This window comes from Patagioenas fasciata, chromosome 8 (assembly GCF_037038585.1).
Source record: "Patagioenas fasciata isolate bPatFas1 chromosome 8, bPatFas1.hap1, whole genome shotgun sequence".
Taxonomy (NCBI): Eukaryota; Metazoa; Chordata; class Aves; order Columbiformes; family Columbidae; genus Patagioenas; species Patagioenas fasciata.
Window position 1 is genome coordinate 25,835,447 of NC_092527.1, and position 14,249 is coordinate 25,849,695.

Sequence of the window (14,249 nt, forward strand, 5' to 3'; positions counted from 1 at the left end):
CACTTGAGAATATTAAACAATATGTGATAGTATAATGTTTTTATCAAAATAAAGGAAATAATTATTTATTGTACAGTACCAAGGTTATTGTAATTAGTTTTTAAAGGAACAAGTATACAAAGTGTTCTACCTGTATCCATTGTAATTTCTTACTCTTATTTCTTGGTAGGGCTAAACTTAAAATAATGACTGGCCCTATCTTACAGTTTATTCTGTTGTGGTTTACAGTCTTGGCTACTGTAGCTGGATTCATTACCAGTAGAAGAAGGCAGCCTGAGGACCTGGAACTTATGTGATCTCCTGGAATAACTGACAGTCCATTTTACCCTGCTTGACAGAGATTTTTTTTTCGGTGGGAAGAAGAAAGCTCTTTGCCAACAGTTAAAAAAAAACAACCCACAACAACAAAACCACCAGTGCATTAAAAGAATGATAAAACATGTAATAAGAAGTCAGTGAAGTGAATAAAATACATGAAAAGTACATGCTCAAGCAATGTGAATGCTACACTCAGATTGACTGAAATTACCACTAAATCCCAATGTAAGCTGTTTCCCAGTGTTTTTCATCCAACTTTCACACAAATGCATAACACAAAAAGTATTTTTCTCAGTGTAAACTGTAATATGCATATTGTTAGTGATATCATAAGTCTTACTCTTGTATTTATAAAAATAGTTATCCCATAGTGCAAAATTTTATTCCTTGTCAAGAATTGTCTTGACTGTTGTTCAAGCCAGGGCTTTCCTTAGCTTACACAGTTACATTTGAGGCAGGGATCACAGGACTTTTATCCGTTAGTTCCCTCAGGATCAGGTCTATGATTCACTACCTCCTTTACAAACAACTGCAACTTTTTATTTTCTCACCAGCACTGAGAACATCTTTTCCCTGACTTTCAGCTCCTGTTTGTAGAGGGACCAGTGCCAAACCTCAGATATTCTGGGATATTGAATTTTGAAAATGCTTTGTCTCCTATTAAGTAACATGAAGGTCAATTTCTCTTACTAGCATGTTAATTAGCTCTTTGTTCCACAAAATGCAACTCCACAGCATGGTATGTTATGAATGCTCTTTCCTTTGTGGTACAATGTGAGTCAATATCCTGTATAAATTGTAGACAATTCCTGTTACATAAATGTGAGTCAGTTCTCGTAATTTGCAGTATAAGCTGGTTTTCCTTCTTGCAGTACAGCCCCCTCTTGTCCAATAAAAAGAGCCACCACAGTCTGCTCCTTCAATAGTAGGTAGATGAACTTGCCCATATAGCAATTGACTGGGAAGCAAGAGTAAAGATTGCAGTGTTTTCCTGGCAAAGTATAGCTGTAACTTGCAAATAATAAAAATGCTATTGCCTTTACAATAGTCCTTACATACAAAGAGTGTGTCTGAAATTCATCCTTCTTGTGGCTGAGCATTTGATAGATTGCCAGTTAGTTTACTGACTACTTAAATATACTCATTTGCTATCACTATTCTGTGTGATTTCTGTTTAGAGAGCTGCATGTTTGCTGGTGTTCTTTTGCACTTCTGAGCGCTGCGTCAAGATTTGTTCTCCATCAGAGCTCTATATATATAGTGCTACCAAAAAGCAAAAATAAAGCCATGGCATGTTACTTGCTTTGAACCTGTTGTAAGAACAGTATTTTGTTTCCATTTTTAATAGTTGAGGGGAGTCTGTACAGGGCCTCTGCAACACTCTGTTATTCTCCAAGCTATGTATAATTTACACCACACCCCACACTGTCATGATTTGTAGGTTGACCAAATGCAAATTTTACCATGAAGTATGGAAAATTTGTAATGTTTAGACTACAGTAAGTGTTAGTGAAGTGATCTGTATAACCTCTGGAAACCATTTTTTTGAGGAAGGACACATTTCCCCTTATAGACATGTATATTTCTGCTAATATTTGCTCATTTAAAGCAGAAAGTGCTGACGCTGTATGCATATCTTCTTAAGATTTTTTTTTTCAAGTGATTTCATTTCAGAGCTGAACACTTGCAACTATTTTGTAACTAGGATGTGGTAAATGCGTAAGACATTGTCTTTAGTACTGAAGTTCATCACTTTGAGGTTACTGGTTGGTTTGATGTCTTTAAGCCTTTTAGTCTGTCTTCTATCATCACTGCTGAAGTTGCAGTCAAGGGTCATAAAAGGTTGAGAAACCTAAACATGAATTTTGCTTTTTGGGAATATGTCTAACTATGGTTAAACAAAACAGAATAAAAAGCCTCAGCTACTAAAATTGCCCAGGGGACTTTTTGATTGTAAAATGTGCAGCTACTGGAAGAGGCAAAAAGAATTGGAACATTTGATTTAAAGCTTAAACTTTCTTTTGAAAAGTGAAAGGAAAAATTGTGATATTTGTGTAATGCTTTAGCAAAACCAGATCATCATGGTTTGTTTGTGTTTGCAGATGAAAAAAAGAAAACAAAGAAGATTGACAGTGAACTTAATCCTGTTTGGAATGAGGTAATTTTTTTTAATCAATTCTTGGTCTTTTTTTAAGACAAAATGCTTGTAAAATTGCTAAGTCAATTTCTACACTTGTGAATATCAGTTAGAAACAGGAACTAGTCATATGTGTTCTTTTAGGGTGTTGGTAAATGCAGGTGAATGGATTCATCTTGCAACGTATTACAATTCATTAAGTAATGTTTCTATGTAAAAGTGGATGGATATCTGTTGAGTTAGTTTGGGACCTGGTTTTGCTCCATCTTACTGTGGACCAAATGATACTCAGCCATTGCTTAGCCACATGGATCCTTCATTATATACTAGGAGGAAACCCTACAGAATTAGAATGAATCTTGTATTGAAGTTCCTTGTGGTTTATTTGTAGGAGTGGTCCTATTTTGCATCTTCAGTAAGGTTTTTCTTGGGGAAAATGCTTTCTTAGTAGCATGTTTTTCACAACCAGAAATGAAACTTAAAGATTATTCTTACATTTTGTAATTAGGAATACAAAGAAAGGGATTCTACAAATATTTATCTAAATTAAACAGCAACTGACTCCAACCAGTATTGCAGGGGAATACTACCAGATCTTATGAAGGACAAGAAAATATTTATGTGAGATTGAGGAAGTGGAACTGCAAAAGAGAGAAATGGCTTGGTATTATAAAAACCAGTTATTTTTCTGTTACTATTACTAGTAAGTAGCAAATCAAGAAGGTACTATAAGCATGTTCCCAGATTTTTAACTTCACTTTTGCAAATGTAAGCTGGTATGGTCTGTCACTAAATGCAAAATCTATTTCTGACTAATTTTGTTGTATATACTGCTCTGCTGTTAAATAGTTTGCATGTAACTTGGAATTATAATTTGATTTTATTCATTTTTTTTGTTCAGATTCTTGAATTTGACTTGAAAGGAATTGCTCTGGATAATTCATCTTCCCTGACAATTATTGTGAAAGATTTCGAAACAATTGGACAGAACAAGTATGTTGATTTTTTTGTTGTTGTTGTTTGTTTTTCACCACTGTTAAACACAACTTTCAATACAGAAGTCCAGGGAAAAATGGATCTGATGGTTGCTGGAGAGAAATGATGGATGCAATTAGATGTTTTCTGATGTAATACCTACTTGTAGCCTATAAGCCAGTCAACTTTCCATCTCTCACCAGTTGGATTTTTACTCTGAAGCAAAGTGTCAGCTTTCTTTTTATGCTATATTTCAGACATGCTGAACCTAAACTCAAGGGACTTTGTAGGTATTTAAGGCAGAATTTGGGTAAAACATAGATCCCCTGACCCGTTACTGTCATTTGAAAACCACAGCTGCTGTAACTGGATCTATGCCGCTACAGATACCTGGTGCAGGTCATCATCTTGCAGAATGGTGCAGGGCAGCACAAGAAACTACATAATAAATGTCCAGAAATGAGTTCTGAGGAACTTGTAATTGGCGTTCTCAGAGCACAGCTAACACAAACCACCAAAAATTACAAAATGCAGTTAAGTCTCTTAACGATCTTTAAAAATCTCCCTGAGAGGCTCTATGTTGAGGAAGAGGGGAAGCATAAGTTAAATTTTCTATCTTGTCTGGGGGGAATGAATTCTTAGACTCATCTCCTGGGACACTGACTTAATCATCACAATAAATATGTTGGATAAAAGAAAAAGTCTGTTTTGGGAATGGAATCTGGGTTTCTGTTTTTTTGTTGTTGGGTTTTTGTTTGTTTATTTGTTTTTATGGGTGGTTTTTTTTTTTTTTTTTTTTTTGGGAGGAGGAGTGTTGTTTTTTGGTTTTTTTAATCTATGAAATGTCGCGTTCCTACTGTACTCTTCCTGGCACAATGAATCATGAGTTCTCTACATGGTCATTAAAAAGCTTGAACTTGAAAGCAAAAGTGAATTCTACAAGATCACCTTGCAGAACTCTCTTTTGATGTCAGATGTGAGAGTGAATTCTCTCACACTGAGAAGGGAGATGAATCTGTCTCCCAATTGTTGGCCAAGTGTTATAAACCTCAGGCTTGTTGTTTATATGGAAGACTGGCAATTCTGTTGCTTCCTCCTCTTCTGGTTATGTGTTTCAAACATTGTTTAAAAATGGATTGAGGTTTTTTTTCTTGGTTGGTGAGGGTTTTTTTGTTTTGGTTTGTTTTTTTAAGAAAATAATGTAGTTTGATATTATGAGAGTCTTTTGTGAAAAGTAAATTGAAAAACCTCAGCAGAGGAAGAATATGGATATCCAGCTTCCCATTCCTTAGAGGAGAACTCTGTTATAAAAATGGGAGGCTGCTGAGAATTGTCTTTTCTGACATTCATTTATTGGAAAGTAGAAGCAGAGACTCCTACTATCAGTAAAGGATCGAGAGCTTAGGGTCTTCAGCAGATAGAAATAGCCGTTTTCATGATGCCATTTTCAATGCTGTACCCATTTTCAACATGCAGGAATTTAAGGCTCTTTCCCTCATGCACCATTTCTGTTTTCGTTAGTGCTGTTAGTGCATGTCAATAGCCTTGAATCCTACTGTAGAAGTCTAAACTCTACCAGTGCAGAATGTACAGCACCTGTATACCTAAAACTGGGTTCTGCATTTTTCAGACATCTAAAAATCAAGTGTTATTGGTTCTGGGGTTGCAGATCTTTTTGTGTATGGGCCTTTTTTTTCATTTGTGAGAGGCTAAACTGAAGTTTCATTCATGCAGTTTGTTGAGTCCTCAGTGCTCAGATGAAAACTTCTTCATGTAGTATTAAGATACTTAGTTTTGACAAAATCAGGTTTTATTATTAATTTTAGAAAACTGAACATAAACAAATAGCAGCTGTATCTACATGTGCCTGGAAGAATATCACACAAAACACAAATAGATTTCCTTCAACTAAAAAATGAAAAATGCATCTACTTTTTCTACACATTAATTAGAGCAGAAAAGATGCACGGACTATGATTTTCTGGAAATTATTGGGCAATTTTTTAGTTTAATCTTGCTGTTGAAGACACCTTGAATTGAGGATTCTATCTTTATATGAAAGGAGATAACATTATAAAATGTTTTAGAGTACTGAAATGCTGTCAGGTGTCCATGTTGGCATTTAAACATTTTTTGTAAGCTTATACTTTTACAAAACAGGAACATATAATAAGTAAGCACATAAATAATTAAGGTGTCTTGTTCGACTAACTTTTAAGAGCAGTCTGTATTTTTTCAAACTTTTTTTTTTTAATAAGAATAGATCTGTTGCTGTGAATTGAGTTGGTAAGACCTTTTGACTGTGGCCACTGAAAGGAAATTGTTGCCATGAAAGATAAAAATGTTATATATGGGAACAGTAGAATTAAATCATTTCACATTCTATTAAAAAGCATAGTATATGAACTTCAGTAGAGATGAAGAGTAATTTTTGTCGTTTTGAACTAGACTTTGGGGTTCCTGCTGTATTTGTGACGAAACAAATACATAATGCAGATTCTAACCAGTTTTATATGGTTCTGAACATAAGATGGTAGAGTTGTTTGGAGTTTTGTAGGATTTAAGCTTTAAGCTTATCAGAATTGGAGGTGTACAGTGTACTTTAAAGCAATACATGCACATCATTTGAATGAAGAAGACATAAGTTACTGGTTGAAATTGTTAGCAACCTCTTGTGTTTTGCATGCCATTTGTTTTCTGACTCATCACAAAGAAATAAACCTGGTCCCTAAAATCAGTTGCAGGAAAAGGGTAAGGTCTTGGGTGGCAGCAAGCTAATCAGAAGATAATCTACAGCAGGGGTAGAGTATATTGTTTTGTGTTGAAACATGCTTGTACTAAAAGCTCTGGCAAAGCCTAGGAATTCTTTAACACACATAACAAGATAAAGTTTCTTCAGTGTGTTTAATCTTTAGTTATCCTATAGTGGTTAAGATCTACCTATTTCTGCTTAAATCATAGGATTTTTGTCTAAAAAGATAAATATGTACATTTGGACAGGCATCACTCGGAGACTTTTTTTTAAATCTGTGCAGAAAAAAAAAACTTATCAAAAATTATATACCAGTTCCATACTTCTTTGTATACAGTAACAGATTTTAAACAAGGATCCGTTTCTCTGTTTGCTGCGCTCTCATGCTCTCTCTTTTCTGTCAATGCCGAGCTGGCTGTTGCTGTTTTGAAAGGGAGCATGATATCACATAATCTTTCTTTTTGTTGTTGTTGTTTTTGTTGCACGTTCGTATATTTGATGACACTGAAATAGGTATACTTTCGTATTTATTGACAGTAGTCCACTTCCATTGTTAGCTTATCTTTACTACTTTCTGCCTCCTCCTGGTATGTGAATTCAGTTCTTTACAATACTCTTAATGGCTCTGTGAGCTCTGTGAGTCAAGCTGATCCCCTCAGATCTCTCATTCTTGAGATTCCTGTAGGTCAGTAAAGCAGGAACATATTGCGTGTCTCTGACTTTAGGGAAATCCCAGAAATCACGGAACTTGATAGAGGAAAGCATACCAGTAATCAGAATTTTGTAATGGATTTCATAACATATCGGAAAATAAAGGAAGGCATTTGGGATTTCTTTTCAACCGTATTTGTAAATATCATCTGGACTCATATATGTAGTGCTTTATCTCCAGCTTGTGCAAATGCCTGTTTGTTTTTCTTGGATTTATGCACTGGAAGTTGTCCACCACTTATTTATTCTGTGTACGATTTAAAAAGGAAACCAGTAAAATTCTTTGAGAAAGTGACTTCTATGTATGGAGCTGTGCAAAAATATGTAGAGTCCATACCAAAGACAGAGCAAAGTAATGCTTTTTGAAAATAAATCCGTGATAACGGCTACATATTTGCAAGGTGTGATGTGTTTGGAAGGGCTATTGGCAGGGAAACGGGATAAGGGGGTGCGAAGTGGAAAACAGATGAGTAGGCTTCCTGACTGTAGCAAGATAATGGGAAATGTCACCTATCATAATGACAGCTTTTTAAAAAGGGAGGTAGGGGAGTGAGGGCTGGACAGTATTGCATTAGTTTTTACTTGTAAATTTGATGTTAACTGAAGTCTTTCATAGGTAAAGGTCCATTATTCCAGAAACCTAGTGTTTGGCATGTACTTTCAACATTATTTGTAGACCAATTAACTTGCGAGGTGTATCTGGTGTTTAACTAAGTGAGATTTGAGGGTTCATGGTTTTATTTTACTTTAAAGTCTCGGTTGAATTGGGACTTAGTTTTTGACTGTAAAGGATACACATGAGGGACAGCGTCACCTAAGAAAGAGCACTGAGAAGAAACTTCACCATATCTTTGGCATTATTTTCTCTCTTCTGGAGGAAAATAAGCAGGGGGGATTGTTCTTGTTATTTTCAAGGATGGCAACTTTTTCTCCAAGGTTCTGCCCCCTTTGCTACAGTGTAGGCTAGAAGCAAAACAATATGTTTCTCAACCCAACTCCCTCTCTCCAGCTGCTCACTCAAAAAGCTCCCAGCCAGTCCACGCTCTGCTGTTCCATGCTCTGCTGTTCCACACAGGGTTACTCCTGACTAGTTCTGGGCACTTGGTTTGTCGCTGCACCTCAGATGTGACTACAGAACCCACACTCCCCTCCAGAATGACACAGCAGAAGATTGTGATATAACCTGTGATTTGTTGCAGCTCCTAGAAACTTACATAGTTGTTCATCCAGCCTGTTCTTATGCTGATGCAGGAGGAGGAACACAGTGGATGTTATTCTGTTTTTACGCTGTGCCAAAACACTTAACTCATCGCTTTGGCATGTTTCTGTAAATCAACCCCGAAAGAACATTTGAATATTTTTCTGTTTCTTTTTTCCTGGAGATAGAATTTACTGCTTCATTTACAAGATCGCTAAACTTTTGCAGATATATCAAATGAGTGCTGTTCATGGTAAAAAGACACAGTCATTGGAAAAGATAAACAAAGCAAACCACACTGACATATGTGCAGACAGACCAACACAGGAATAAACTAGAGAGGACTCATATGATCCCTGCTTAGCTAGATTTTCCAGCAGAAAGATGGTTGAAAAGAGAGCACATCTGTTTTATATTATGTCTAATACTGTTAGTAAAAAGATTTTGAACTCTCAGAACACAGATCTGTATGCAGTTAGAAAACAAACACAAACCCCCCCAGTAACTTCAGTTGTCCCTATGAAGTTAAGAAAAAAAAATGTTAACAGGAAGTTACAGTCGTGTCTAAATGAACTGATTTTCATTCTGTTTGAAAGACAGTTGGGATTGTGTGTTTCCCCAGATTCTTTGGGTTGTTAGTAACCTAGCGACACAGAGGAAAAACAGGCTGGGCACACCCTTTTCTCAAGCAGAAAAATGCAGCCTCAAAAGAACAGTGCAGCAAATTATTTAATAATTTTAAAGTATTTTCTGTAGTTAAATGATTTTTAGATTGTTTGAATCCTCCTACAGCTCTGCCCTTTTGTGTGGATTCTTTTCCACATCAGCGTGACCATGCATAGTTGGAGGTTTTCCCTGCATACATTGTATGCAAGATCCAGCCTGGTTATGATTCACTTCTGGGGTTTTCTGCCACATACAAAATAGTATCCATGCTTTTTTTCTTTTTAAAAGTTTGTTCTTGCAGAGAGTATTATCAAATAACTAAATAAGATAGAAATAGTTGGTTTGCTCTTACTAAAAATTTTAGAACACGGCACAAATAACAGAAGGTGGGTGTTGGGTCATGTAACATAAAAGCTGTAATGGAACATATACACACTGAGAAAGAAAGGTTGAGTGTAGCAATTATAACTGCAGTGTGGGATCAGTTTTTCTGATGAGAATAATCAGTATAAACCTCTGCCAAAATAAGCCCTTAAAAATAAGTCAAAAGAATTTAAATGCTTGATTCTCAGGGGATTAAAATCACTGGGCTTCCAGTAGAAGTAACATTTAAGCAGCTGAGGGATGCAATATGCTAAATAATATAGTATAAATTGCTAGCTTCAAACAGAGGAGGAGGAATAAAATGGCTGGTACTCTGAGTGAACATTTCCAGATCCAGGTGTGGGTGTGAAGTTTCAGTTCTTTTGGTTATTTGGGCAGCTAACAGGAAGTGCTAGCCACAGCACTAACGGATTAATTAACTTTGGCACAAATGCAACACGGTGTTTAATAGTTGGTCATCACTGATTTCATCCTGATACACTATTTCCCTTTGATTACTGGGGGAAAGTATTATAGGTCTAGTACTGATAAGGTATATTTAAAGTGGTTTAAAATCTACTTCTAAATGTATACTTTGCATTTATCTTTAGCATCTTATTCAGTGGTAGATGAGAATGTTTAAACTGCTTGTGGCAGGACAGGTTTTTTTTGCTTCACTTCTGCAAAGCTGGAAAGGATTGAGACATGGTTGACTGGGCACTATACATATACAAATCTTAGGGGTGGCCAAAAAGGTACTTAAATAGAGTTAAGAAGTAATACTCATTTGCTGTCAACTGCCAAAACTGGTGAACAAAAGATCAGAGGATGTATTGAGCTATTCTGAAAGCAGAAACTATCCCACTTGATGGTGACAGGAGACCAGCGTGATCTGGAATTGGGCAAATGTTGTCTGCCTACACAAGAGGAAGAATGCTGAAATAGCTCCAGCAAATAGCAGTATCCTTTGAGGATGAATAGGTGACAGAAAGTCTTTTCAGCTGTGCTGAAAGGAAAGGACTCATCACCTTGAAAGTCATGACTTCAGAGAGAGAGATTGCATGCAGTCCTGCCTGAAGGTAAAAAGTCTTCAGAGTTCGAAGGAACAGAACAACTTAACAGTAGTGGTGCAGGGAACTGGGGGTCTAGTTACATATCAGAAGTGCGCACAGTAGCAGACCTTGCAGCAAAGCATTAAACATCAGTGAACTGTTAATGGATGTGGTGTCGCAACAACAGCTGCTGCTATCTGACTTAGCTGATGTGGTCTTACCTGACTTAGCCCAAAGATTAGAGACCTGAGAGAAGCATCTCAGAAAAAGTCTTTCTTTAAGATCTGTACAACAAAATGAGACCTAGTGATGACCTTGAGGCATTCCTTGTTACTTTTAAAAATACTACTTCAGTCACTTGAGTAGCTGTATGATCCAAACAAGACTGGACGTTGTCCTGGGCAACCTGTTCTAGCTGACTTTACTTGAACAGAGGGGTTGGACTAGATGATCCTCAGTGGTCCCTTCCAACCTAATCAGTCCTGTGGTTCTGCCAAGGGAGGGGTGAAACATCCCAAATCCAGTGAACAAGACCACTTCAGAGGAGGCAAAAGACTGATGACCTGAAGCTTAGAAGTAGGCTAAGATAGTGTATAGGCTGAATATTAGATTTATCACTCTTGCTAGAGTGCAAAAAGACTGGAGGCTATTGTTGCCCAGCCTGTTAATGGAGGGGGAGACAAAGGGCTTTAGAGGCAACTAGTAGGGAGCAAGTAGTCTAACTTCAGTTTCCTGAAGGTGATCCGAATTTTAGAAACAATTACTTTGTATTCAGATGCGTGTACAATTATCATTTGCACAAGACTGATGAGGATGCATAAATGGAAACTTATGATGGAAAATTTCAGCAACGCTACTATTGAGCAGCTGTTCTTGAATTAATGTCATCAGATAGGAGGGTGTGGTTGCTGAAACAGTCATCCACATGATGTGAGAGTGGGCGACTTCTTAACTGAAGTTCTTTTTGGAGTTAATGTAAATTACTCCAGCTCATATCAAATCAAAGTAGCAAGTGTGCAGATCTTTTTCTAACCATGTACATAGGAAAATATTTTCTTGGCCTTTCTGTAGAATCAGATTTGGCTGTTGGTGGTAGCCTTGCTGGGTTTTTCCCTTCTCTGTTATTCTCAAATGGGAAGGCATAGTCACAACTGAAGGATTTGGGGAAAATAAGAGTATTTGGAATTGAAAATTTTTACTGATTAACTTTGCACTGAAGGGAAAGGAGTGAAGAGCAGTTTGTTTCTTTCAGTATCCAGCTGTGTAAATGAAATTCCAGCATTTGTTCCTTCCAACTGTAGGAATTGTTTCCCATTTGCTTATACTTACTTGAAACTATTAACATGTTAGAAGGCTATGTGATAAAGAGAAAAATGCATTAATCTACTCAGCATTTTCCTCTTTTAACAGTTTGGGGATTTGCAATCATGGAATGATCTTTTTCTTCTTTGACTGTTCAATAATATTATTGTCTGTCAGCATGACACCTGCCCTTTACATAGAAAAGTTTGGTTGAATATAGAGGGAGATGTTTAGAATGTTGAAGCCACAGGGGAAAAAATAAGCCTTTTTCTGTTTGAGACCATCGGTCATTGTTTCCTGAGCTAGGTATACATTACTGTTCGGTGTCAAGATTTGCTACATCAAATCATAAGCAATGTCAAATAATACTACAGTTGGAGGGATAAATAAGACGACTGCCTGTATATCTGGTGTTCCAAATCTAGGTTTGTCTTGTGGGTTGAGTGCAATTTTGATTGCATAACAGGAGAAATTGCTTCTTAAGCTCCCTAAAGTTGAGAAATGCATAGAGTCAGTGTTTCAGCTAACGTCCAGCTCTGTGCAACAGTTTGTAAAAAGTGAAAATACACTTAGGGCTGATCTAGTGGTCGCTGAAATAACTAGGTATATTTCCACAGTGTTTAAAAGGATACTGGATCAAGACTACAATACTGAATCCAGGTTTCTGTTCAGTAAAGGGAGGAGAGGCAGATGATAGAAATGGCATCAGAGTTTCATTTACGGTCATCTGAAAGGTTAGAACAACTTCATGCATTTCCTCTGCAGCATGTCCTGATCTTAAACTGCTTTCACATCTATCCTGTCCCTTGTGTGGGAGGAATATGAGGCATAGCTGGAACATTGTTGTACTCTGGCAATTTGGGGGCAGAAGTGAAAGGTTTGAGTAGACAGTCAAAACTATAAAAAAGACAACTGGGATTGAAGGAGTGAGGTGAACTGGGAAAGCATCAAAGTAATTCCAAAAGGTCATCCAAACAGTAAGTGTAGTTATTTTTTTGTGCACAGCTAAACAAATATTGTAATATGTAATACTTAGAATGTATATTTGCAGGAAAGTAATGTTTTATACTTACCTATCCTAATGTACTTTGCAAAAAAATAATGTTCTCATGGCATAGCACCTGAGACTAGCTATAATAATGCTCTTGCTCTGTGTCATAAAATGCCCTTGCATCCTTAGCTTCTCTATGAACAAGCACTATAATCTATTCAATTGAACCTCAGTCGAGTTCTCAGTATGCAGATCTTTTTTCCGCTTTGGCAGCAAAGCTGGTATTTTGTTTGTAAAGCTTGTTCTTTGTGATATTTACAGGTGAAATTATCTTGGGATTTTTTTCACGGGCAAAAATCTCAGTTATTCCAGTAATCCACTTCAGTATAGGAATAAGCTGTTACAAAATACAGTGCCGGATATCATGAGACCAATATCACACTGTTAGAAACTGTGTAAAAGAAGTTTCTCAGGTTGAAAGTGCATGCAGTTTTCACTTTGAAAGAGGATGAGGGTGACAGGTGCAGACCCAAAGTAGGCAAAAGTAGCTCAGGAGACTCTACCACATAATACCAGATCTCCTGGGCAGCTTAGTTTGCTAGGCCTCTCTAGAGCTATATAAACATTCTGAGAATTTAGAGGAAAGCAGATGAACCTATTTCAAAATGTAGAGTATGGGCAAGAAGATTCATTTAGTGAAGCCACTAGTAAGCATGTTGATTGCATTTGTTCTGTTTCATTGTCTTCATTACAGAGGTGTGTGTGTCTTTTGTGTCTGTTTCTGTGTGGTGCAACAGCAGTGTCATATCTAGCCTTCATATATCTCATCTGAGAGTTTGCAAATAAGGTATTACATCCTTTAGTTTACCAATGAGAATTCAGTGGCTGAAACAAGTGATGTGGCTGTTGAAAGTGATACAGAAAATTATTTTTAAAAATACCCATAAAATTATTTAGGGTTTTAACCTCTTTTAGGTTAAAGCTGTGTCATCTGTAAATAACAGCAGCCAATTTAAGTGCAGTGAAACAGAAAATACAAATTAGCAGTACACAATCATTCAATAACATTTGCAATGAACTTTTGTTGTGTCTTGGGTTTTCAAGTCATGACTGGAGTTATTTGGTTAACTAAAAGACATCTGCAAAAGACAAAAGGCAACTTCTGTTTGATGTCTGCTTGCATTCTCATAATTATTTTTACTTTGTTTCAGATTAATTGGCAGTGCATCTGTAGGACTTAAGGATCTTGTAGGTAACCAAAGCAGATCTTTTCCCTTCAAACTCATACCTCTGCTAAATGAAAGGGGACAAGAAACTGGAGTGAGTGGATTACATTTTCTTATTTTACTGTGTTCTTAATCAAAATGCTCCAGCAATGGGGCTAACGGTGAAACAAATGTATTTTCAAGTTATTTTTACTGAATAAATTAAACACTTGGATTTTTGTAGCAAAAGCTTCAGACAGAGGAGATTTTTAACAAGATACAATTATATCTGTATCATCTGAGTTTGTTTAATATCTTTCAAGTTAGATAAATTGTTTTCTGTGTATACATGATGTATTTGTATATAAGTGTTATAAATATTATAGGCCACAGAGTATGCATGGGAATCATCCTGATGTTGAAAAAGTGCATTTTTCTAAGTACCAGATGGAGTACCCATATATACTTTTTTGCTGTGATTTTACTATCCACCTGTGTGATAACACTGATTCTAGGAAGCACATAATCAGATACATGTTCACTACCAACTCAGTTCAGAAAGTTACACAAGAACTTGCT

The 14,249-nt window shown here is 36.6% G+C and overlaps 1 protein-coding gene across 5 annotated transcripts in view; it reads left to right on the plus strand.

Moving 5' to 3' along the window:
- Nucleotides 1-14,249, plus strand: part of MYOF (myoferlin) — a 70,355-nt gene that overhangs the window by 3,405 nt on the left and 52,701 nt on the right. For 4 of the 5 annotated variants that reach the window (XM_071811998.1, XM_071811994.1, XM_065843255.2 and 1 more), the window contains exons 2-4: nt 2,421-2,476; nt 3,357-3,448; nt 13,677-13,785. In XM_071811998.1, coding sequence (XP_071668099.1) covers nt 2,421-2,476; nt 3,357-3,448; nt 13,677-13,785 — 257 coding nt within the window. Of the gene's footprint in view, nt 1-228; nt 544-2,420; nt 2,477-3,356; nt 3,449-13,676; nt 13,786-14,249 lie in introns of all 5 variants that reach the window. The other variant, XM_071811997.1, reaches the window with a different exon arrangement.